Below are 24,659 nucleotides of genomic sequence, written 5' to 3'. Positions count from 1 at the left end.
TTAAATTTCTTTATATTATTTTTGATAAAAAAAAATTTTGCTTAAAAAAATTTAAGAAAATCAAAAGGTTTAAAATGTGTATACTGATTCTTAATTAAAAATTTTAAATGGAAATAGAGAAAATTATTATTTTAAAACAAATCTTATTACTACAAAATTAATAATTTAATTAGAAAGAAGCATATAATGGATTAATTATTTAAATATACTTATTGTTAGAATATTAGAAATTGGAAAATTAAAATTTTTTTTGAAAAAAATAATTGATTTAAATATTATTAAAATTTTAGTATTATAAATTAGTTTGATTTTATTTTATTTGGTATGTTTGATATGTATAACTAAATAATAAATAAATAAATAATTAACGAAAAAATTATTTATAAAATGATTATTGTGTTTAACTAAAATAGTTGATAATTTTTAATTTTAAACTTGTTTATATATATTTATCTTACTATTACGATCAATCAATCAATTGATCTTGATCATATGCTCTATATTTATTAATATTTAACATAAAAATTTAATTTTATTTCTTGCTTTTAACTTGCTTTCACTCATTCATTCATTAATATAATTTTATTATTGAAATTTAAAAGATATTTCTTTTTCATTCTACTTCTTCGTCATCACCATAAACAATAAAGCTATCATTTTCATCATAAGACATTTATTCTTCTTCCTCTTCTTCTTCATCTTCATCCTCTTAGTCAATATCATCATCATCATCTGAGTCGATTGTTAATCCTTTCTTCTTTTTTAATTCCATTTTTTCTTTTTTGATTAACTCTTATTCTTTGGCATCTTCTATTCTACCTATTCTATCAGAAATTTTCTCTTCTCTTTTAATTTAGTAAATGTTGCTTTCTTCGATTTTAATTTTATCGTTTTTTTATGCTAGTTTTTGTATTTTGTCTTTTTTAATTATTTTATAGAGGTCTTATTATAACTCTTAATCGAATTCGTCACCATCATCAGCAATAAAACTGTCATCCAAATCATATTCATCTTCATAATCGTAGTCTCTTTATGCTTATTAGTTTTTTCTCATCTACTTCTATCTTTACTCTTGTATTCTACGCTATTCTTCTTTTTATTTTTATTCTTAACTTAATTTACTCTACATTAATTACTTCTGTTACAAAGATTTTTTCTTTATGTCTTATAAATATTTAATAATTCTTTCTTTTTATTTAACTTGCTCTGGAGTCAAGCTTTTAGCTTTTTTGAAGGCATTTAGCTTATCTATGAAAATTTTTACTTTCTCTTTAGTGGTTAATTGGCTCAATTGATTTTATCTTTACTACTAATTTTATGGCTTTTAACTTCCATTAGTCGCTTATCTATTTTGTTATTAAGTCCTATTATTTTAATTTTTATTAGTTGCTGCTTTATTTTATCTTTGCTGTATTATTTTTTAGAGTTTTTATATATAAACATTTAATTTCTCGATTTTTTAAATATCTTAAGGTGTCTTCTTTGGATTTTTTTCAAGTTTCAACTTAGAATTTTATAATTATTGGAGCTATTTCTCTGGAGGTAGCTTCTAGAAAGCTAATTTTTATTAGTTTATAATATTTTATTATTAATTTAAGCCAGGCTTTTAAGTTTGTGGTTGTTGTTACTTTTAATTTGCATTCATTTTATTTTACATATTTTATTTGCTCACTGCATTTTGTCCATTTGGTTTATCAACTGGACGCTTTTAAATGTTATTTGGTTATTATCTTTATTACTACTATTATTAATTATTGATGGGTCTTTACTATTAATTTTATGCTATGCTTTTCTAAGGGTTTTATTAATTTTACTAATTTGTTCCTTTTTATAACTAACTTGCTTACTTTTATGCAGGAATAGACTATGTCTTTTAATTTACTAAAGGGGTTGCTTTATTTTAAGTAACTTTTTATTATGACTGCATAGAATTTTTTTATGGAGGAGCTTGCATTCTTTAAGTAGCATTATTTTACGTGGTTGATTATTTATTTTATTAATTTTGAATCTATTGAGTCCTTGCATTTGCTTAAGAAGCTGATGTAGGAGGCACTTTAGGATTAGGTTGGGGTTTTCTTAAATTACTTTCAGATTAAGAAGGGTTAACTTTTGGTTTTTCAGATGATCCGTTTTAAGCTTTTTTTGCTTATTAGTTTAATGCTTAATCTCTTTATGAATTTGTAGCATTTTTTTGAGACACTTTTTCATCTAATTTATTTACTTTTTACTGAGCAAGGTTTTAAGAAGTTGGAACTGAGCTTTAAAGAGCAGCTTTAGAAGAGATAGAATTTTGTGATGGTTAGTTAGAAATAGAAGAAGAAGAGGTTGATTTAAGATTGACAGCTACATCATTATCAACTTTTCTCTTAATTATTGGACCTACATCGAAATCATCATCATCGTCCTTATCACTAGTTTGTTTTTTTTTTCTTTCAATTTAATCTTTAATTTTTTTCATTTCTGTGCTATCTATTTATTATAATTAGGAGGCTGTGTCTAATACAGAGTATTTGCTCAACAAAGCAGTAGTCTAATCTTAATGGGCATACAAGTCTTTTGCTTTTTTAGTTATAAGGAGGAAAAAACTTATTAGCTTAAAAGTTCGATTCTTAAAATTGAGTGCAGCAAGTTGCCTAAAAATGATAATATTTAAAATTTTCATTTACTTTGAGAACTTGGTTTGGTTTCAATTTTGATTTATTAGGCTGGACCTTCTCCACCATTAAATTATTCAGAATCTTAACCACTTAATAAAAACGATAATTGATTCATTTCTTCAATGCAATTGTGAAAATAGCTATTAAAGCTTGTTTGAATTTAAATTTTGACTTTTTCTCTATACCTTTCTTTATTTTATTCTTCCTACTTTTCTCTCTTTATACTAATAACTCTGAATTTTTTGATGTTTTAATTTTTATATAAATTAATTAAGCATGCAAATCCACTATCAATAATAAACGCTAAAAGGATATAATTTACAGTAAATTTATCATGAAAAAGACTCATACATTTAATCCGCGCTAATCAATCATTTTTTGTTCATTATATTTTATAGCCCATTATGAGCAGACAAATTCTAAAATAGATAATGAATAAGACTCAAAACCTCTATTTAGCAACCTTATCACATCTCACATTAATGCATTAATTTTTAATAATATCAAATCAAATTTTTCTGTTGACAAATTAAATATTATTAATTTATCTGTCTATAAAAGACATTTCAGATTATGATAATTATAATTCTATTGTCTATTTACTAACAAATTATTTTTACTTTAACTTAATTAAATTAAAAATCTAAATATTCAATTTATTAAGCTACTTTGAAGCCAACAGTAAAATTGATTTTTTTTAATTTACTCAAATATTAACAGATAATTTGATAGATTGCCAAAAAAGCCAATTCATAAATTTAAAATCAGGATTTGTTCAAAAAAAAATTTTTTATTTTTCTACTGATTTTTAAAATGTTCTGTCAAAAATGCCTAAATCTTTTTGTAACAATCAAAATATTGCACATTTTTAACATATTAAAGCACATTATTTATTTTTTTATCAGCCGTATTTTCAAAAACAATTCAAAGCTAAAAATATTAATTATTAACTTTTGATAATTTAGAAAAATTATTTATTTAAAATTTAAAACTCATCATTCATAAAATTTAAAAATAAATAAGATTACAAATACTATAAAATTTCTAAATAAATACTTAATAATTTGAATTGAAATTAAAATTAAAATTCGTTTGAATAAAATTAAAATAAAAAACAGCTTAAATAAACTGACAATATTTATTATTTATTAAATTAAGCTAAATATTAAAAAAGAAATCCTAAAATAATTATTGAATAATGTAATATTTTATTTTTTCATGCAATAATTTTTGGAATAAGAACATTTTCTGCACTCTTTTGGAAATATGACCAATACTTTTCTGTAGTGACAATTAAGTATCTTTTGTTGATCTTTTGATCATGGATGATCTATTCATCAAAAGTTTACATTTATTACTCTAAATACTATTTAGACTCCTAAAAAAAAGACATTCAATTTCTTAAAATTATAATAAAGCAAATTACTTCTAAATCAAAAACTGGATTTACAATCTCTCCATTTTCCCAAACAAGGTGTAAAATTCTTTAAATTTTTTTAGGAATTATTGTATATCTTTCTTGAGTTTTTTGGAGAGAAACAACTCTAATTTTGCTCTATCCTTCTATCTTTTCTTCAGGCAATGCAATAATGTCTGCTACAGGTACTGATTAAGATTCAACCCAAACTCTATATACAGCCTTCCTGCCTGGCAAAGTTGACTTTGCTATATCCTCAGAGAATTTTAGTTTAGCTAATTCATTTACTTCAACAAGCTTGTAAACTATTCCCATATTAGGTTAACTCTTGCAAGTGACAATCTCTGTTCCAATTGCAAAAATATCAATTGCATTTCCCTATTAGTTAAAATTATTTGAGTTACTTCATAAGCAAAAAATTTATAAATACCCTCATATTATACTATTTTATTTTGCTCTCATTAATACTGTCAGAAGCCATAATTTTGATAAATGATAAATCTTTCTGAACTACAAGGCCGGCATTATCTATAATTTGTCTTGCAGCACTTTAAATAAAAATTTTAAATAAAGCACTTTTTTATATATTTTATTACATTGAAAGTAAGTCTAATTCTCCAGAATCTAAACGAACACCTATAGGCTAATAGCCAGCATCTATTAAAGCCAAAGCTACTGCAAGGAAATTTGGAACTCCAGATTTTAAAGAATCAAAACTATCAACCAGACAAATAAATTTATGAGGAAAACTTTTAGAAAAAGCAATGAAGGAAGATAATTCGCTATCACTAGTTTTTGAGAACTTTATAAAAAAATGAATTTATATTTATGAAATTTTTATATAAAACCTAATAGTAATTACTTTTAAGACTTATCTATAGTAGAGAGCTTTTTATTTTATGTTAACTCCATTAAGAAGAAAATCGTGTACTTCATCTAATGAAGTATATGAAGTTACATATGAGTGAGACATAGTACTAGAGACTGGAATATCGTATTTGCTACTTGCTAATAGGTTGCTTGTTTCATTAAATCCTCCCATATATGCATATCTAAGTTAAAAACATGTTGAATTATTTCTTATTGTTATAATTATTTTGAATTCACCTTGATGCTACCAAAGCTGCACCAGGACTTTGTGCTCTTCTTAAACCAAACTCTAAAAGTGTTTTATTTCCTGCTACTTTTCTCATACGAGCAGCATTTGTTGCTACTAGAGTTGGAAAACTTGTTAATGCAATTAATGGACTTTCTAAGATAAGCAGTAAGCTAAGAGGTCCTTCGATTTAAATTAGTGGTTCTTTAGGAAAAACTAAACTACCTTCATTCATAGCTATATTATAATAAAAAGTTAGCAAATTGAAATATTAAATAAATTGTTTTATACTATAAAGCTTAACTTATTTGCAATCTAAAGTTTTAAGCCAATCAAAAAACTCTTCTTTAGTGTGAGGAGGCATAATCTTTCTTTAGTTGAATAATTAAATAAAAGTGTTTTCTATTTTTAAAGTAATTTAGTTAATTTACCTCATATATTCAATATGCTCATCAGTGATTTTAAAATATTTTAGAAAAGAAATAACTTCTTCAACTCCTGCGAACACAGTATACTATTCATTTATTTTATATTTATTATTCACATTAAAAACGAACAATTTTTTATAGCCTTAATTCTATAGATGCAATTTGTTAAATGATTTTTTCTTGTATTAAATTACATTTTTATTTTTCAAAAATGATAATAGAATAATAATTTTATCAAATTTGCATAAAAATCAAATAAAGATTGCTAAACTGACTAAAAATTTTTAAAAGGGTTTGAGAATTCTTCTTTTAAATTCTAAATAAAATTATTTTTATTAAACAGCTTGATGCATAATGTTAATGTAATACCTCTCCTTAGAATGGGTTAACTCTAAAAAATAATTCAAAAACAGCTTTATCATTATGTTTGTTATTTTCAAAGTGAGAGTAAGCCATTGTAAACTAATACTCATCTGATAAGAGAGGTACAGCTAGATCAGTTTACTTGGATTTCTCTATTCTGTCATAGTAGAATTTACCATCTCTTTTAACTTATATTTTAAAATAAAAAGAATCAAAAAATAAATGAAAATATAAAATGCTGAAATCTCCAGAATTTTTTTATTACTTTAAGTATTCATACATTTGTTAGGATCTTCATAATTTGAACACTATGAAGTATCTAAACAGAGAACATGTTGCTAAAATAAGAACAAGTATATTAAAAATATTTTAAGACTATTAGATTTTAAACTCAAATTTTTCATTAATCTAACTAAATACGCTTTTAATTAATTTTTTATTAATTTCTAATAAAATATTAAATTTTATCAATTTGACAAAAAACACTTTTATTAAACATAATCTTTTAATATAATTAATTACTTCTTTGTTAAGTTAAGCAAATTAGCACTAAAAAAAGAAAGTTACGAAGAAAAAAAGAAGTAATTCATCTATCCTTTTTTTATGATTTAGATGGTATCTTTACAATATTATAAAAAACTTTAATCTATTTCAATTTATAGCTATGAATGCTATATTGAAGAATCAAAATATCTTTCGTTCATATTTCAACAAAATTTTTAAAAGTTTTAGCAAAGTAGAATGTTATTAGTAATTTAGATTTACGAATAAAAAATGAATAAGCTCTATCAAGTAAAAGTATGAAAAATTCTTTAATTTCTAACAATTAAAAATGAACAAAACAGTATTTGTAAATATCAGCTTATAAAATGTCATTTAACTATAAAATATTTTTCTAGTTTTATTTTCACTATTTTTTTTATTTGGTTAAGTTATCCTTTGTCTTTAGCAATAAACTTATTATTATTGCTAAACAAGCTCCAAATAAAGTACTAGCTAAATAAAATCTGAATGAGTAATGGTCATATCTTCTTTAATGCATTTTATTTATTATTTAGATGCTTTCAGATGACTTATGTAAAGTATTAATTAATGCCTTTTATATTAAAAAAAGCATAAATTTTATGAATTTTTTAAAAGAAAAATTACAATTAGTTCATTCCTTTTCATATATTTAACTCTCTCATCTGAATTATCAGCAAATATGATATTCATAGCAAGAGATATACCCTATACTTAAATTTTTGCAAACAATTTGCATTTTTCACAAGAAACGCAATCCATTAACTGAGCAATATTTTTAACATATTTTTAATAATTCCTCTTTATCTCAACCTAAAATTCATTTATTATTAATAAAGTTATAAAATATACAAATACTTTACTGAATCTTGGTCTTTGAAAAGATTTACATCAAATTACAACACTCTATTTTAGGAAGTAATTTGAGATATAAACCCCTTTATTAATTAAACAACTTCTTTATCACTTTCTAAATCTCCTGTCTTGTATGGGAAATTCACAAAAACTTCTGAAGATTTTTATACAGCCCTAAGGAGGAATTCATAATAAAATAGTAAATTTTTTATTCTGTCTTCATAATTTCCAACTTTTTCAAAATAAAACTCCCAGCTAGGGTTTAGCTTAGCCTCTTCTTTTGAAAGATCTTAATAAAATTCACAAATGTGACTACTAATACTGGCATGAAAGCCACTAATAATAGAATTAAGTACCATCTTTTCAGAACTCAATTATTGTCCTATTATTAAAAATATTATTTACGTGTATTTTACTATTAGTTTTTTCAAAATAAAAATAAAAAAACCTTAAAAGCAGTCTTCTGTGTAAATAATTTTCCATATATTAGGCTCTTTGTTAGCAGTATACCCTTCAATATTCTCAACCAAATCAACATATTCGCCATCTTTGAAATCATTTTCTTAATTTAAAGACCAATACCAGTCATATTTTTCCTTTTGTGTAGTTTCATCTTCATAATCATTGTTTTTAATATAGCATTCATTTTAATCTTCTTTTCTCCATTCTAATGGTATCTTTATAAGTAAAAACATAATAAATATAAAAAAGTATAAATATATATTTACATCCTCTTGCTCACATTTACAAATACTGCAGCTTTTATTCTTGCAAACAGCATGCTCTTCTTACTATTTAAAGTACAAGCATTATTAATCTTTAGGAACCTTAATCGTCCTATAAAATTTCTGTTACTGTTTTATTAGCAATCAAAAAATAAAAATTTAAAATTGGGAAAAACAAAAAGTTTTTTCTTTTTATGATCAATAAAAACAAATAAAAGTATTTCTTTTTAAAAAATTTTATGCATCTTATAAAATCTGAAATTAATGAATTTCTTTTGCAATTTTACAAGCAAATATAGGTAAATAAAAGTATTAATTAGCATCTACAACAAATAAATAGTTTTAAAATTTAAATTAAGATATTTTACCTATATATGAGACAAAAGAAGATGAGTTTGTGTATTTATTTCTAGAAGATAATTGAAATCGATTTAAGCAAACAAATTATTTTTATTTGTGGGCGAAATTCCTTCTAGCTAAAAAACCTATTTTACCTTAAAATACAAATATATATGATTATTTGAATTATAATCCTAATCAGACTTAGTTAATATTACTTAATAACTTTTTAAAATCAAATCTTTAATTGCGAGGTTTGTTAGAATGTAAAGAGATGCGAATATGAGCCAGAAATATACTTTTCTCATTTATTTTCCTTTTTCTCTCAAAATAATTGGTAGATCTATCAATTTATTTATTTTTATAAAAATATAATTATTTAATATAAACAGTTTTGATTTTAATAAGCAGCGAAACAAAAGCTAGGTTATTTAAAATTAATTATATTATTGACTAAGTAATTAAATATTTATGATAAAATACTTTTAGTTTATCATTAAACAAACAATCAGATATTAATCTTTTTATAATAATTAAATAAAATAAACAAATAAAAAATAATTAATCAAATGAATTTTTTTGAATCTACAATTATCAGTTTACCTTTTGAGTGTCCTTATTGTTCTAAAACATATAAAAATAATGGCGGATTATTTTCTCATTTCAAAAAAAACCACTAAAATATGACTTATAATAGAATTATTCCTTCTGGAAGACCTAAAAAAATGACTATGTAAGAGAAGGATGATATCTTTTAGATATTTAATCTTTCTGAAATAGCTTCAAGTGATAAAATGATCCATTAAAAATGGCTTAAAAATTCTTTTAAATATGTTTAAATGCATTAATGTATCCTTGATAATAAATAAATTGAATATGTTAAAAAAGAATGTCATAAACTATCTAGAATATATAATTATATTAAAAATGAATCCTAACTAGAGTATATTAATAACAATTACATCTCAGCATTTATTAAAATTTGCTTTTAAAAAGATCCTATTTTCCATACTGACTCTGATATATATGAATAACTTCTCTCTAAAATGAAAAACTATAATCTCAAACAAATATTAAATGACTATCAAAATAATGATCAAAAATACTATCTTGATGACTAAAATAATAAATAAGATAACGCTTTGATTCAGTCAAACGTGTTTGATTATTTTACTAATTCTAGTTATTTAACTGATGATTGAAAATTATTAACATCAAATCTCTCTACCAAATACTTTTCAACCAAAATTCGAAAATTTATTTAATATATAAATTTTTAGAATTCCAAGTTTATTATCTACTAACTAATACAAAAATATCTAATTAATGATTAATATAAGTATATTGCAATTATGAATATATAAAGTATCACTTTTAATTAAAATTTTTTAGATTTATCATTAAAAAACTATAAAGAAATTTATATTTGTTATTTAATATTCTAATAAAATGAATAAATTACAGTTTATCAATTAATTTTCAATTAATTTTATTTATATTTTTTGCAAACAATATTTTATTTATTACTTTTACAATATATATCAAGAATCATTTTTATAAAAAATTTAAAAACAAAAATGAATTCTTCAATCAATTTTATCAAATATGAGTAAGGATCAAGCATTTAACAGCTTTTTAATGTCTAAAAAGAATATTCAATAGCTTAAAAGATAAATATAAACATTTAGAATGATTAATCCTTAATTTCTTATGATGATCTTTAGAATCAAATAGAAAATTTTTTTGAAGATTAGTAGAAAAATCTGTTATAAAATTAAAAAAGTTAAAATAATGACCATTTCTAAAATACGCTTAATTAGTTTTAACTAGCTTAAGTTTAATATGTATTGAAAAATTATGAAGCGTCACTATAGACGTATAATAGGAAGGTAGAAGAGGAATCAGTAACTTATGATTAAAAAGTGAAAGTATATAATTAAGGTATTACTTTAGTCTAACTTGGAAGATTTTAAGAAGCAATTTAATGCTTTGATTCCATAATTGATTCATAAGATATAGAAGAAAACTTAAAAGCAGCTACTTTTAATGCAAAAATAATTGCCTATATCAAATAAGAAGAATTTGGTTAGGCAATACATATTATAAATAAGATTAATTGTATTGAACCACTAAGTATATATCTGAAAATATTTTTTTTAATATAACAATAAAAATATCAATAGGCGATTGATTACTTTGAAAGTATTTAAATAGAGATATAAAGAGATAATGTCGTTTATGCATAGACATAAAATGCAATAGGGATTGCTCATATATTCCTAAATTAAATATATCAAGCTGCAAGAAGTTTTGAAAATGCTATGAAAACAGATGATAAAGAATATATTTACAAAACCAATCTAATTCAATGTAAATTAAAATTGAGCTCAGATAGATAAACTTATGAAGAATGTCTCTCTTTAGCTCAAGAATCAAAATAATAAGAAGGAAAACAAAGTATAGAAATGTTTTTTTTGTGTGGTAAACTAAATTAAAAGCTAAACAACAATGATGAAGCTCTCAAAAATTTTTATTTCGCATAAAAATTATTGGATAACTCTAATGATTAGTATTAAATTAATAGTAAATCTTATAGAGATTAGGTATAAAGTATTCGATTACTTCAAATAATTTAAATAAAGTTGTATATTTTATTTACATGTAAAACTATTTACATTTAGAGTAATGATGCTTCAATAAAATAGTAAATATTTAAGGAATTCTTATAAACTTTTGATTAAGCAAAATAAATATTTAGTGAAAATAAAAATAGTAATCATAAAGAAAATATAGAAATTTATCAGCATTATTTCTACAGTATGATATCGTTACTATATTTAGATAAATAAAATTATGAAAATGCTTCAAAAAATATCGAAGAAGCAATTATATAGATTTAAAACTAACCTCAACAAAATCAAAAACTCAAAGATAATTTTGAATTGTATAATTTAATTGCTGGATATGCTAATTTTTAGCTTGCGAATTATTAAAAAGCTATAAACTTTCTTGAGATTATAAATAAGAGCGAATACTAGTAACTCAAGCTTTATTATAGATCAGAAATTTGTATAAAAACTGAAGATTACACACAAGCTATAAAATTACTTGAGCAAATAGTTACTAGTGATCCTTTAATCAACCTTAGAAAAAAGATATTACTAGGAATAGCACATATTATGTTAGATGACTTTTAGAAGGCATGGAACTTGTTAATCCCTCTAAAAAAAGAGATTTTAAATAAAATAGAGTACAATTAATTTGTAAAAGATTCTTAATTAAGGCACTACTTATCTGTCCTTTACTTTAAAGCAAATCTATTCAATAAAGCCTTGAAAACAATTTTGAAAGATTATCAATAAGAAAATAACAACTATAAAAGATAAATAATACTTTTAGCTTATTGCTATGCTCAAGTTGGAGATGACTAATAAGCTTATTAACAACTCCTAAAACTATTAAAAAAATTATAAGATACTAAAAATGAAAGAGAAGGTTAAGAAGATATCTAATCTTTAAGAGAAAACGAAGAAGATTTCTAAGCATTAATTTTTTTGGCAGACTTTTTGTATTAATATTTAAAGAAGGAAAAGCAAAGTGAAATAAATTGTGATTATATATATAAGTTAGCAGCTTAATTAAATTAAGATGCCTTATATTATCAAGGGTTATATTTATCTTAAATAAATAAACCATAAATTTCTAACTAATGCTTAAGATAATACCTAGATTAACCTCAATCTTCTACAAGATATATTCTAGTTTAGCATATCATAGCATTAAACTCCTTTTTTAGTTTAGATTTAAAATCTTTAAATCAATCTATTTATGAAAGCCGTCAATTTGGCTTTAATAATTTTTTAGATTTGCATAATTATTATACGAATTCAATTGATTAAAGCTTGTTTAGAAAGTTATTTGTTTTATTTGATCTTATCAAAAAGAAATATATATAACAAGATCAGAGCTTCAATCCTTCATTTTAAGAACCATTTATTCTTTTTAATGTACTGCTTGAAGGTAAATAAAGTATCAATATACTGTTGAATGAATTTGAATTAGCTTTTGAATTGTTTTAATTATTTAAATTAAAAAATAATTAACAGAGTATAACATTCTTTTAAGATTAGAATGTACCTTACATTGGGATATAGAATAGTGGAGATGACTAAATATAGAGAATATTAAATTTTATGTATATGAAAAAAGTAAATTTAGGAGAGATTTACATACAATTTTTAATGAATGTTTTCCCTTACAGCTATATTCATTAAATATTTCTATATTATCAGCGCTTAAATTCTATCCTGTTGCAAAATGAGAATTCAAAAGGTTCAAAAGATATATTAGAAGCAAATAGGTGTTTTATTATGCTCTGCTTAAGAATTCTGCAAACCATTGATTTATTATACAAACTAAAAATTCCTAATCTAAAATTTTAGTGGATTTAAGTATTGTTGTAATATAATTTCTGGATTTAAGAACATCAAAAAATAAACTTAAAATAACTTTAAGAAAATAAAAAAAATGTTTATTATTTTTTAAATATAATATCTAATTGTTAAGAAAGAGACATTTATAGTGTGATTTGCTTTATGTAGGAATTGATAGACTCATAGCATATTAATCCTTCTTAAACACTAAAAGAATTTTGTTATTCTGCTACATAGTCAACTTATTAGCTATCTTATTGCTAAAGATTTATGACATATTTATAGATAGAATTATTTTCATATTAATAGATCAAACTCAATAATTAAATCCAAAATATTAGCTTGGCTGATCAAATAGTCAAAAAATTTGTGTCAGTTTATCTAAAATATTAAACTAATATTTAGTTTGATTTATAGCAAGATTTTAAAAATTCTTTTAGCCAAATTAGCTAGAAGTTAAATCTAGATTTATAGCTTGAATATAGTTTATCAGATTATATAACCCCTTCATTCACAATTTTCTTAAAAGACATATCTAACGAAGCTTAGTAAATCCAAATAAATGAGGCTATTCGAAAAAGAGAATAGCTAGACGAGGAATACTTTGAAAAGTTCATTCAAATGGAAAGTTAATTTTTTAAAGATAATCAAATGAATGATTGGAGGGAAGTTTATATCAGCTACTTATTCAAAAACAAAAAATTATTTTTAAATATCCAAAATATGATGAAATCATAAAATACTAATTAAAAAGTTTAGTCATTAATCTACTCAATCTTGATAATATACATAAATCATCACCCAGATAAAGAGAGATTGTTAAAATTTTTAGACTCATTAGTACAAGATTAAGAACTAAAACCCATAAGTAAATAATTAATATTTCTTATATTATTTCAAAATTTTAGCTTAAATATTTCTTAAAATTTTTTACTTGATAATTAGACAATGTTAAATAAAAAATCAAGTGTAAATAAATGATATTTATATATATATATTTTTTTTTAAATTTAGTCATTTTAAAATTTTAATTTATTAATATAGTATCGAATAGAACAGCTTTGGATCCAAAAATATTTAAAAAACTATTATAAGAATTTGATTAAAATGATTAAGATTTTGCAAAAATGTAGTTTGAGAGATAATTTGAGATTATTTACAGATATAGATTTAAATACACCGATGAAGAAAAAGCAAGAAACATATATCAATAGGTTATGGAAAAGCTAAATAATTAAAAAAATTGAATATTCTATGAAATGTAATTTGAACAAAAATTAATTTCTATTGTTTGTTTATTAATTAATTAGTCAGTAAATACAAATTTTTTACTTTTATAAATTTATATAAAATTACATGTTTGTTTTTAAAAATTAAATTTTCAATACTCTCAAAAACTATTTTTAAGTAATTATAAAAGTGTATCGTCACTTTAATGCTAAGCTTCTATAATAGAATTAAACTTTTAAGTAATTCTACGAACATTACCTATATTTTAATCTTCTGAATTCATATAATGTTCCATTTTATGAGCTTTATCTATTACACTGTCAGGAAGTCCTGCCATTTTAGCTACATTTACACCAAAACTTTTTTCTGAAGAACCTTTAATATATTTATATTTGAAATCTATTTTCTTTTATTATGAGCAGTAATCAAAATCCATGACATAGGATTGAACATTTTTGTAAAGTTTAAATTCATCAACAAGCATATGATAATGAGTTGAAAACAGGGTAAGACATTTAACATTCTCAACAAGATATCTCAAAACACCATATGCTATAGATACACCATCAAATGTGCTTGTACCTCTTCCTAATTCATCTAATAAAACCAAGCTTTAATTTGTTGCCTCTTTCACTATATCTCCTGTCTCTTCCATTTCTACCAAAAAGGTTGATTTTCCTTCTAGTAATCTATCAGAAGCACTAAATTAATTCAATAATAAGAATATTAAAATCTTTACAAATTATTATGTTTAAAGATATTTGTTTACCCTATTCTACAGAAAATTCTGTCTCTTATAATTGTTTTAAAACTTTTAGCAGGCAAGAAGCAACCTAATTGTGCTAGAATAACAGCTAAGCAATTTTATCTAAGAAGTGTTGATTTACCACCCATATTTGGACCTGTGACAAGCATACAAGTAACATTATCTTCGAAAATTGTATCATTTGGTACTAAATTTTTTTTATTTTCCTTTAGCAGTTAGGGGTGATACATTTCTATAAGTTCGAAAACATTTTTATTTAAACTTTCTGGAATAAAAGTTGGTTTGCATCTTATCTTAAGATTAAGAGAACACTTAGCCAAAGAGCATAAGCAATCTAACTCACCAATGCAATTAACAGCCTGATTTATAATTTATTTAAAAATTTTAAAAATAATTTAAATGTCAATAAAATTTTACCTAATACAATAGTTCTCTATTTTAATAAAACAAATGGAAAAATCTTTCACAAAAAGGAGAGAGGGCTTTTTGCAATTAGACTTCTACTTTTTTAAGTTTTGCACATAGACTAATTATTTTATCTGTTTAGAATCTTTGATAACCTTTAACTTTAGAAGTGAGATAAAGTTCTTTAGGTTTCTTTGATCCTTCAACAAGCTTCTCAGGTATTTATATTTCCCATTACATTTTGCTTTTTATTAATTTTATATCTTAGTTATTGTTAAATTTTTTACGCCAGACAAGTGCTTCATTATTCATCTTCTTATAAATTTTTTTCATTTTAAATACAATTTCATCATAAACTGCATCTGCTCCTTATTTAGGTTGGCAGTAACCTTATTCATCCTATTCGAGCTAACTCTATATCAACTCTACAAAAGGCTTTAAGTCTGGGAAAATACCAACTATAATTTACTGCTTAGATTTACTATTTGTGCTGCTTTACCTATTAAGTAATTTTTATGAAAGATAGGTTTACGAGTTATTTTTTTATCTGGTACTCTCTAAAATTTTATTAATTTATTCAGGATCCTTTACAGTAACCAATTTTTTGAGTTTAGTTGAATTAAAACTATTTTTAAAAGTATTAATTTAATTTGAATATATAATTAATGTTAAATAAAAATTACTTGTCTTAATAATCTTTGAAAATAAGTAAAATTTCTTCTAAATTTTTTAAATCCTCAACTAAAGAATAAGCATCTTTTAATCTGACATTTGAGAAGTTTTCAAAAGAAGTAGGTTTAAGTCTTGATTTCTAAGATGAGTTAAAAATTTTGCTAATTTATCTTTCGACATCTCCTAATTTACTGAGTTTCTTATCAAATTACTCAATTACATCCTCTATTTTCATTAAATCTTCTATGGCTTCTTACCTTTATTCTATTTGCTATATACTTTTTAGTGGATAAGATAGCCATCTCTTAAGCATTCTTTTTCCGAATTGAGTTTTAGTGTAATCAATAAAAGACATCAAAGACCTTTATTATTGAAATTATTAATGTTTTTACTATTTTTAATATCTATAATTTATACCCTTCAGAAGTAACACGGTTTTATAAATTGACCTCGAAAATATCTAAATTTTCTATTGCATGAGCATCTAAATGGAGAAAAGTATTCTTTTAAACAGTTGAATCTAAAAGAGAAAAGGAACCAAGTCTAAATACATTATCATTCAATTTCAGCTTTCTCAAGTAGCTTAGCTTAAATTTAATTAAATAAAATATTTTTGGTACTTTGAAAAATAATGTCTAAAGTTAATTACTCCAAGCATTAATGCTTAAAGCATCATATAATACTGGTATTCTATGTCGAAGCAAGGTTCATCATCATCTTCTTCATTTTACATATCTTGAGAATTTTTTTGCTTCCTATTAGCTTTTTTTTAGAGTTCTTCCTCAAATTTTTTTTTATCTATGTTGTACATTTCCTCTATATCTTTCAATAGTAAAGGATAATCGCTGCTAAGTTCACCGTAAGTAAATTTAGGCTCTTTTTTAACTTCAGGCTTGTACAGGTTTTCAATATCATCTTCACTGTCACTTCCGTCATCATCTTCTTCATCTACTAAGCTTTTTGATTTTTCTTCATCAGAGCTTTCATCTGATCCATCTTCATCATCATCACTTTATTTCTTTTTATTATTTTTTTTATTGTTTTTCTTGTTGGCCTTGGGTTTTTCTATCTCCATTTAATTACTTTTCTTCATACTATCGGGATTATTAATTGGAATTTTCTCTCTAAACTCATTTTTAAGCTCTTCGAAAATACTTTAAAGCTCATAAAATTCAAACGATTTATCAAATGTAAATTATGGTTTGCATGTTGTTTTGCAAATATTTTTAGTTTATTCAGAAAGATTATTAAAGACTGAGTGAATTTCAACAGGTTTCATTTTTCTTAAAATTGTACGAATTTGGTTTCCTGCTGGGTCATTTTTGATATCATCTAAATATATTTGATGGGTTGTACAATCTATAAGAACTAAACCAAATGAATGATCAGTTTCACTCTCTACTATACACATTAAATATCTTGCATTATAATCTTCGACATTATCTACATAATCAGTATAAGTACCCTTAGTTATAATCTAGGTAACTTCTCTCTTTAAAAAAAAATATTAATTTTTTATTATTTAAACTAAAAATTACTTTAATAAGATATTATTCATTTGATCTATCATCTGAAAATTGAACTTAATCTACAACTAAACAAGACTTATCTGCTTTTTCGAGAAGTTCTTTTACATAAAAACGATAGTGATTATCGAAAATATTAGCAACAGGTCTTTTGCCCCAGACTCCAATATAGCAATCGAAGAGCTTTTTCATCAGAATGGCATCAGTATAAAAGCAAACAAAATTTCTTCCAAATCTAAAAAACACTACCTTGTCAAAATGCTTTACTTTAATTTTCCAATATTATCTATTAATTTATTTTAAAAAAAACATTTTTATTATATTATTAAATTTTAATATCAAATTTACTAGAAAAGAGGTGTTTCCTTTTTTAACTCTTATATAGGGATAAACAGAGTTGATGGATCGTACTCAGGATCGTCTACTGGTCTACCTTCTGCATCTTTTAAATACTTCTTTGTTAAAAAGTATGGCAATTCATATTAATCTTCTATATCCAATTTTCCTTATTCTTTTTATACATCTATTATGTGATTGTCATCAGCATTTTCTGGAGCCTTATGAATTTTTTTAGCAGCTTTTTCATTATTTGCGCCTTCACTTCTTCCATTTGCTTTTTTATTATTTTTTCTTTATCCATTCTTTTTATTCTTTTTGCCTTATTCTTCAAAATCATCATCTGAGTTAAGCTCATCTCCTTCTTCTTCATCCTCTTCAACTTCATCAACTTCTTCATCCTTAAAATCTTCATCTTCTTATTCAGGAGTGTATTCGTCTTCTTCATCTTCTTCTTTGTAAGAAATCTTTTTCTAATTTCTTGACGAGCGTTAGGTAGTCTACTTAGTTTCATTTTCTTTGTCAGTTTTTTTATTTTTAGCTTAATTTGTTGCTTTTTTATTTTTAGTCATTTATTCTTCTTCTTCATCACAAGATTCATTATCACTAATTTTCTTTTTATTTTTAGCAACTTTATTTGTTGTTGTAGCAGCAGCAGCTGATCCATTTTTATTATTTTTAATTTTCACAACTTAATCATCTTCGCTACTTTCTTCTTCCTTAACTATAATTTCTTTGGGAGCAGGAGCAGATTTCTTTTTCGCAGGTGCTGTGGGAAAAAGCTCTTTATCTTCTCCCTCAGATTCACTTAATTAGATTTTTTTTAAAGCTCTTTTATTATCTGATGAGTTGCTTTTTTAAACTGAGCTTTCTTTTGATAAAACACTTTTTGCATTTGCAGCATTTGATCCTTTTTTAGTATTAGGTGTTTTCTTAATAGCTTGATCTTCACTGTCTTCAGAATCAATAACATTTTTCTTAGAAGAAGATCTGCTTTCTTTTACTTCGCTTGATTTAGTCTTTTTAGGAGGCATCTTATAATAAACACTATTCTGAGAACAATTATTTGATTGATTTTTTTATTTATTTGTTTGTTTTTGGAATATGTATGATTTGAATGATATAAAAAAGATATAGTTTTAATTTAATAATAAATGAATGTAAATCAAAGCATTTATAAATAATTTTTAGATAATCAACTTTAGTTTATCTAGCAAGCTACAAATTAAACTTTATAAAGTCTCGCGCGAAATCAAATTCATTATTAAATAAGTTAATTAAACCAAAATTCATCAAATTTGAAAATTAATATTCTATTAACATTCTATTTTACTTTTTATACTCGTTAAAAATAATATCCAGAATTTAATCAATCAATCAGTAAAACAATATATCAAACATGTTTTTTATTTATCCAAAGTTATAAAAAAATAAGTAATATTTTTTTTAATCAAAAAATAAAATAATTTTAAAACTTATTTGAATAGCATTTTTGAATCAACATTTAATTTAAAATGTATATTTAATAATTTAAAAATAGACTTAGCACTTAAAATAATTTTTAACTATCAAATTTACTATTAATTAGTTTGCAATTAATTTTAATGATTTAATAAAATAAAACTTATTATTTTACTAAATAATTTAAATTCATTTTAAGTAGATTCCCTTTTCAGTTATAATACAATCCAAAGGCTCATCTTGCTCTTCAGCTGGGAGATCTTAAATATATTAGCATTAAAAACCTATTCCAACGAATTTAAGCTTAATTTAACTAATTTAAAAATAATTATTTTAGAATTTAAAAATATTTTTAATAATTACTTTTCTTTAAAATATTTTATAGTTCTATCAAAATGACCTCCACCAAAACCTATTCTTTGCAGAGTTAACTTATCAAAACCTAAAAATGGTGTTAATATAATGTTAGGAATAACTTAAGGAGAGTCTTCTGAAGGAATAGGAATATTATAATGGCCTATAATTAGCTAAGTATCTGATTTAAATTCCCTGAAATAAAGGGGTTTTAATTCCTCATTTTTAAAATGAACAGGCAAAGCGCAAGTATATTGATCCTGTAAATTTTTTATCACTTCTATACAATTGATTTCACTTTAAATAGGATAAAAACCTGCTAAAATAATTTTTTAATCTGGAAATTCTGACTTAATTATATTTATATAACTCTATAAATTTTTTGAAACATCTTCTTCGATTTATTTTAACTAGCTCTAAGTCTGAGACTTAACAAAATCAGCCCTTTTTTGCTTAAGCTGAGACCTTAATGTCTACTTTAAGCAATTCATATAATTTTGAAATATTAAAAGAAAATTTTTGTATTTATTAAAATTAAATAAAAGTTGATTAATTTTAGTTTAAACTTTTTTTAATTTTTCAAAAAAGTGAAATAATTAAAAATTTTAAAAATATTATTTTTTATATCTTAAATAGAACATTTAGTTTAATAAAGAAAATTAATTTAAAAACTGGAAATTTTATTCTTAATAAAATTGGAAAATTCATTCACATTTTTAATTTCCAAATACTTTAAAATTGATAGAAAATTTATTTTATTTTATGAGAAATGCTAATAAATACTATTTTTGAGATTAACTAACTATGCATTTTAAAATATTTTATATACTTGGATATAATATTTCGTTGATACTAAATTATAATATAAATTATTTCAGAAATAATTTCATTAAGCTTGTGCAGCTGCTTCTTTTTATTATTGCAACAACAACTATTATTCTTTTTGTAATTTCTACTATTGCCATAATTTAATTTGAGATAATAGTTGCTTAGCAACAGGGTCATTCTAGAAATGATCACGAACAGGTTGGATTAATTTGTTAAGGGCAATTTTAACAGCAGCCTTCAAATCTCCAGGATGTACCTTTCCTTCAATGTAATCTTGTTCAAGTTATTCGTAAGTGTTGTAGGTACTATATGTATAATAATATGATTAAAATATCTCTAAATTTATTTATAATTTACATGTTGCCACCGTTTTCGGGTTTACGGATAAGTTCAATTTTATTGAAAGCACCAAATACAATGCTTTTAGTGTAATCCATAATAGGATTAACAAAAGTTTTACCATCTTCTTAGTAAACTTCCTTGGGCTTGCAGTAAGCACCATCGATCTTTTTGTTGACATCTTCCTCAGTATCTTCCATGAAAATTGCACTCATAGGATCACTTTTACTCATTTTAGCTTATCCTTCTTTTAAACCACTAAGCATATCTTAATTTTAAAAAAATATTCAGCAAAAAAAGATAAATTTTTATTTGATAAATTAAATATAATTCATCTAAAAATTAAAGCATATTTACTAAATATAAAAGTTAATTTAGTTATATTTTTAGATTAAGAGAATTAATTCATTTAAATAAAAAAACAAGATTAGAATATTAGATAAGTTTATATTTTTTATGTGGGTGGGTTGCAAAAACAGAATATTAATTTTAAAATTATTATTTAAAAATTTTAAATATTTTAATTACGATGAGAAACAATAACAGGAGTGTGAAGTTTGTAGTTATTATCAGGCTTGGCAACATAGTCTCTTGCAAGCATATTAACTTTACGTTAATCTAAACCCAAAGAGCAAATGTCAGCCTTTAAGTGGAAGATATCTGTGCATTACATAGCAGGATATAACAATTAGGAGACAGCTAATTCATCACTTTCGGCTCTTCCCATAATTTAAGAACATTTTTTCATTCTTGTGATATTAAACTTTCTAGCAACATCTATGACTTGAAGCCAGTAATCGTTTGACTTCTTATTGATTTCGTCAGAACACCATAAAAATTTAACATTGTGCATTTTCTAAGATATTTAAAAAAAATTTATTTGTCTTTGTTTTCCTCTAAAAACTAAATAAAAAGATTAATCTTTTTTATTTTTATTCTTATTACCATTCCTGCAGCTTTCCAAGTTTCAATAAAATAACGACCAACTGTTCTAATCTTATCTAAATCACCTTAAATTTATAAAAGTAATATGAGCTTGAGGGAAATAAAAACAATCGATTTTTCATTTGATTTATAGTTTATTTGGTTTCATGTATTTTATAAAAATTTACCATCCATTTTATTGTTAAGTAAAGCGAACCAGTCAGCAACCCAAAAAATGAAAATACAGCCTGCATCGACAAGCTTATTTACATTGATTGCTCTCATAATACCTTATGCTATGTGCATTCTACCTGATGGTTCGAATCCATCATAGCAAATAGGGAATTGCTTTGTAGATAATAACTTTACGAGTTCATTTTCTTGAATTATTTCTTCAGCAAAACTCTTAATGAGTTAGAATCTTTGTTTCAAAGATAACCTTTATTATTAATAAAAATTTTTAAATTAATATTGTCCACTTAAAATGATTTTAGTTTGTAATTTGAGAAATAATTTTAGCAATTTTAGTTATTTTTTCTTTTTAAAATTATTAAACGTTTATGCTTATAATTTAATATATACTTGCTGGGTTAAGGGTCAAAAGCAGCATTTAAATCTACGGAGGGTGCTATTGGTTTATACATTCTTTAAAGATTTTATTTAAGCTAAACTACTTCTTCTTCGATATCGTCATGAAGCTTAAATTGCAATCCACCAGTCAAGTAGTTGATTTTTGTATCCATTTGAAATTTCTTTTCTTTTACTATACTTCTTAAACTTTTTATTTAATTAATATTTTGTATATTTATATTTATTTAAAGAAAAGTAAAAAATCTTTCACAAATCTTAAAAGGACTCTTTAATATGAATATATCCTTAGTCACATAAGTATGTATATTGTTTTTATCATGATTTAACAAAAAAAAATAAATCTAAATTTTTATTAATAATATATTGTAATAAATAATGTTAATATTTGAAAAAATATCAAAATATATGCAAATTTTCCTAAATAGTCGTGATTAAGTAGATCTTATATTGTCTATTAAATATTTTTAATAGACAATTTATACTAAAAATGTAGAAATAATTAGTAAATTAAAGTCATATATCATAGTTTTAAACAAAGTTGTTTGATAAAATAGAAATTATTAGTCATTTTTAAAATAATGCTTATATATGATAAATAATTAATAGAATAAATAAGCTAACAATTTGTAAAGCTAATAAAACAAGGATGTAGGAGAAGAAAAAAAAAGAGGAAATATATTAAAAATATATTGTATTTTTATTCTATAAAACATTTATTCTAAAGGAAAAATTTTAATGATTTTAAAGAAATTTTTTGATAAAAAATTATTAGAATTATAGAATAAATAGCAAGTTATTAAAAAATTCATTTTAAAAAAAATAAATTTAATTTTAAAAATAAAAATTTTACATTTTTTTGCAAATAAATAATACATTTTTTAATATTTTTAAAAATAAATAAACAATTAAAAAAATTATTTTAAAATATTTATTTAAATATTACATTATGTTACATCAGAAATATTTAATTTTTTAAAAGCTTTAAAAGTAAAGGTTTCTATTTAATATTTGTATTATAATATAATTAGAGTCTCAAAGTCTTTTTAACATGTGAAAAAATTTGTGAAATAAAATACAATAAAATAAATTAAATAAAATTATCCGTTAAAAACTATTTGGTGAAAATATATGATAATAAAAAAAATAAATGGAGCCTAGAATTTTGAGTAAATAGGATGTTAAATTTTGATTATTCTATTTGGTAGGTAAATAAAGAGAAGTCTAGAAAAATTTGTAGTTACTGAATTAAATTGGTTTAAATGTAAATTCAAACAATTATCAACTCATCTCTCATTCTCCCTTGGAATAAATAATGGTTAAATGTATTTTTATTATTAAAAATTTATAAATTATTTATTGATTTTGGTAATAATAAAACAAAAATGGATGGCCTTTAATTAAAAAGAGTGGGTAATACTTAGATTGCTCATCAATAACATTAGCTATCTACACTCGATTTAATAAATGATTAATTATAAATAATAATAACAATAAATAAAAGTAATAAAGAAATATACTTTAAAACACGACAAAATATCTTCAAAATATAAGAAATAACAACAAAAAAGGGGAAAACTAATAAAAGGGCAAACGAACATTTGCAATTATAAATTGGAAAGTGAAGGCCTTAATTTTTTAAACAAAAAATGCAATAAAATTAAAAGACTAGAGAGCGGAGCTATAGTCATCAGTCTTCTGCGAGAAGAATGTAGCAAAATCCTAACATTGTGCCATAGTAGAAGCCTTTAGCAAATACTTTGATTCCAACAACAAATTTATAGCCGTTCTAAACAAAGTATATTTATTTCCTTTATTAATTAACAATAAACAAATAAATAATAATCAAATATAAACCAATATCTTTTGTGTTTATTAATTTTAATTCTAACTAACAATTTAATCAATATATTGGCCCCTTCATTTTCTTCGTTAAAATACCAATTTTACTAATATCTAAATACTTTAATTTGCTTTTTTTAATCTACATTTTCAAGTTTATTCATCACTTTTTCAATTTAAAATAATTATAAATTGATTGGGTTTTTTTTTATTTTATTTTTATTGAAATTATCAAAATCACACTGCCATAGTGATTATTATACAAATATATTTATTTTAAGTAGTTAGTATACAAAAAAGAATCATTTTAAAAGCATAAAATTAATATAATTTCAATAAAATAAATTATAGTGTTGACAGACCTTAATCTAATAGAAATGATCCTTCCTCTAGATAAATAAGTTAACAAATTTAGCAAATGAAAGGATCTTAGCAAGGCTAGGCGCAATAGTTGCAACAATAAGAAGTATTTACATAAAAGATAAAGTAAGTTAGATTACAAATGATTTAAAATCACAAATATGCAATTAGGAAGTGATTAGCAATTAATTTT

At 23.1% G+C, this 24,659-nt stretch overlaps 9 protein-coding genes across 9 annotated transcripts; 2 read left to right on the top strand and 7 right to left on the bottom strand. All coding sequences in view use genetic code 6, as the record gives it.

Annotated features, from left to right (window-relative positions):
• Positions 1-613: 613 nt before the first annotated feature.
• TTHERM_00150040 (SPT2 chromatin protein) lies at positions 614-2,919 on the bottom strand (the record flags this gene model as incomplete). The annotated part of the gene is made up of 2 exons (XM_001021639.3): positions 2,667-2,919; positions 614-2,559 (listed from the first exon to the last, which is right to left on the bottom strand). Exons 1-2 carry the CDS (start codon positions 2,770-2,772, stop codon positions 614-616), a joined length of 2,052 nt encoding a protein of 683 aa, XP_001021639.1. The 5' UTR covers positions 2,773-2,919.
• Positions 2,920-3,873: 954 nt separating this feature from the next.
• TTHERM_00150030 (nicotinate phosphoribosyltransferase family protein) lies at positions 3,874-6,365 on the bottom strand (the record flags this gene model as incomplete). The annotated part of the gene is made up of 10 exons (XM_001021638.3): positions 3,874-4,035; positions 4,084-4,452; positions 4,505-4,622; positions 4,671-4,876; positions 4,937-5,126; positions 5,182-5,407; positions 5,462-5,541; positions 5,602-5,684; positions 5,968-6,149; positions 6,227-6,365. 10 exons carry the CDS (start codon positions 6,363-6,365, stop codon positions 3,874-3,876), a joined length of 1,755 nt encoding a protein of 584 aa, XP_001021638.3.
• Positions 6,366-6,868: 503 nt separating this feature from the next.
• Positions 6,869-8,710, bottom strand: TTHERM_00150029 (endoplasmic reticulum oxidoreductin 1; the record flags this gene model as incomplete). Its single annotated transcript, XM_001470897.2, has 7 exons — positions 6,869-7,057; positions 7,111-7,296; positions 7,347-7,720; positions 7,787-8,015; positions 8,067-8,192; positions 8,432-8,557; positions 8,621-8,710. 7 exons carry the CDS (start codon positions 8,708-8,710, stop codon positions 6,869-6,871), a joined length of 1,320 nt encoding a protein of 439 aa, XP_001470947.2.
• A 355-nt stretch (positions 8,711-9,065) lies between these two features.
• Positions 9,066-9,374, bottom strand: TTHERM_000150028 (transmembrane protein, putative; the record flags this gene model as incomplete). Its single annotated transcript, XM_012798975.1, has 1 exon — positions 9,066-9,374. One exon carries the CDS (start codon positions 9,372-9,374, stop codon positions 9,066-9,068), a length of 309 nt encoding a protein of 102 aa, XP_012654429.1.
• A 531-nt stretch (positions 9,375-9,905) lies between these two features.
• On the top strand, positions 9,906-14,226 carry TTHERM_00150010 (anaphase-promoting complex, cyclosome, subunit 3). Its single transcript, XM_001021636.2, has 2 exons — positions 9,906-13,703; positions 13,880-14,226. Exons 1-2 carry the CDS (start codon positions 9,980-9,982, stop codon positions 14,080-14,082), a joined length of 3,927 nt encoding a protein of 1,308 aa, XP_001021636.2. The 5' UTR covers positions 9,906-9,979; the 3' UTR covers positions 14,083-14,226.
• Positions 14,226-18,804, bottom strand: TTHERM_00150000 (DNA mismatch repair MutS family DNA-binding domain protein; the record flags this gene model as incomplete). Its single annotated transcript, XM_001021635.3, has 8 exons — positions 14,226-14,766; positions 14,835-15,190; positions 15,249-15,861; positions 15,920-16,270; positions 16,326-16,495; positions 16,558-17,400; positions 17,447-17,720; positions 17,783-18,804. The coding sequence occupies 8 exons, from the start codon at positions 18,802-18,804 to the stop codon at positions 14,226-14,228; spliced, it is 4,170 nt and encodes a 1,389-aa protein (XP_001021635.2).
• A 616-nt stretch (positions 18,805-19,420) lies between these two features.
• TTHERM_00149990 (5-formyltetrahydrofolate cyclo-ligase) lies at positions 19,421-20,076 on the bottom strand (the record flags this gene model as incomplete). Its single annotated transcript, XM_001021634.2, has 2 exons — positions 19,421-19,544; positions 19,595-20,076. 2 exons carry the CDS (start codon positions 20,074-20,076, stop codon positions 19,421-19,423), a joined length of 606 nt encoding a protein of 201 aa, XP_001021634.2.
• Positions 20,077-20,471: 395 nt separating this feature from the next.
• Positions 20,472-22,419, bottom strand: TTHERM_00149980 (tyrosyl-tRNA synthetase protein; the record flags this gene model as incomplete). The annotated part of the gene is made up of 6 exons (XM_001021633.3): positions 20,472-20,718; positions 20,771-21,020; positions 21,281-21,608; positions 21,698-21,762; positions 21,865-22,115; positions 22,259-22,419. The coding sequence occupies 6 exons, from the start codon at positions 22,417-22,419 to the stop codon at positions 20,472-20,474; spliced, it is 1,302 nt and encodes a 433-aa protein (XP_001021633.1).
• Positions 22,420-23,913: 1,494 nt separating this feature from the next.
• TTHERM_000149979 (hypothetical protein) lies at positions 23,914-24,644 on the top strand (the record flags this gene model as incomplete). Its single annotated transcript, XM_012798974.1, has 2 exons — positions 23,914-24,062; positions 24,458-24,644. 2 exons carry the CDS (start codon positions 23,914-23,916, stop codon positions 24,642-24,644), a joined length of 336 nt encoding a protein of 111 aa, XP_012654428.1.
• Positions 24,645-24,659: the final 15 nt, after the last annotated feature.

The sequence above is a fragment of the Tetrahymena thermophila genome, assembly GCF_000189635.1.
Source record: "Tetrahymena thermophila SB210 genomic scaffold scf_8254545, whole genome shotgun sequence".
Taxonomy (NCBI): Eukaryota; Ciliophora; class Oligohymenophorea; order Hymenostomatida; family Tetrahymenidae; genus Tetrahymena; species Tetrahymena thermophila.
This window is presented reverse-complemented; position numbering and strand designations above follow the sequence as displayed.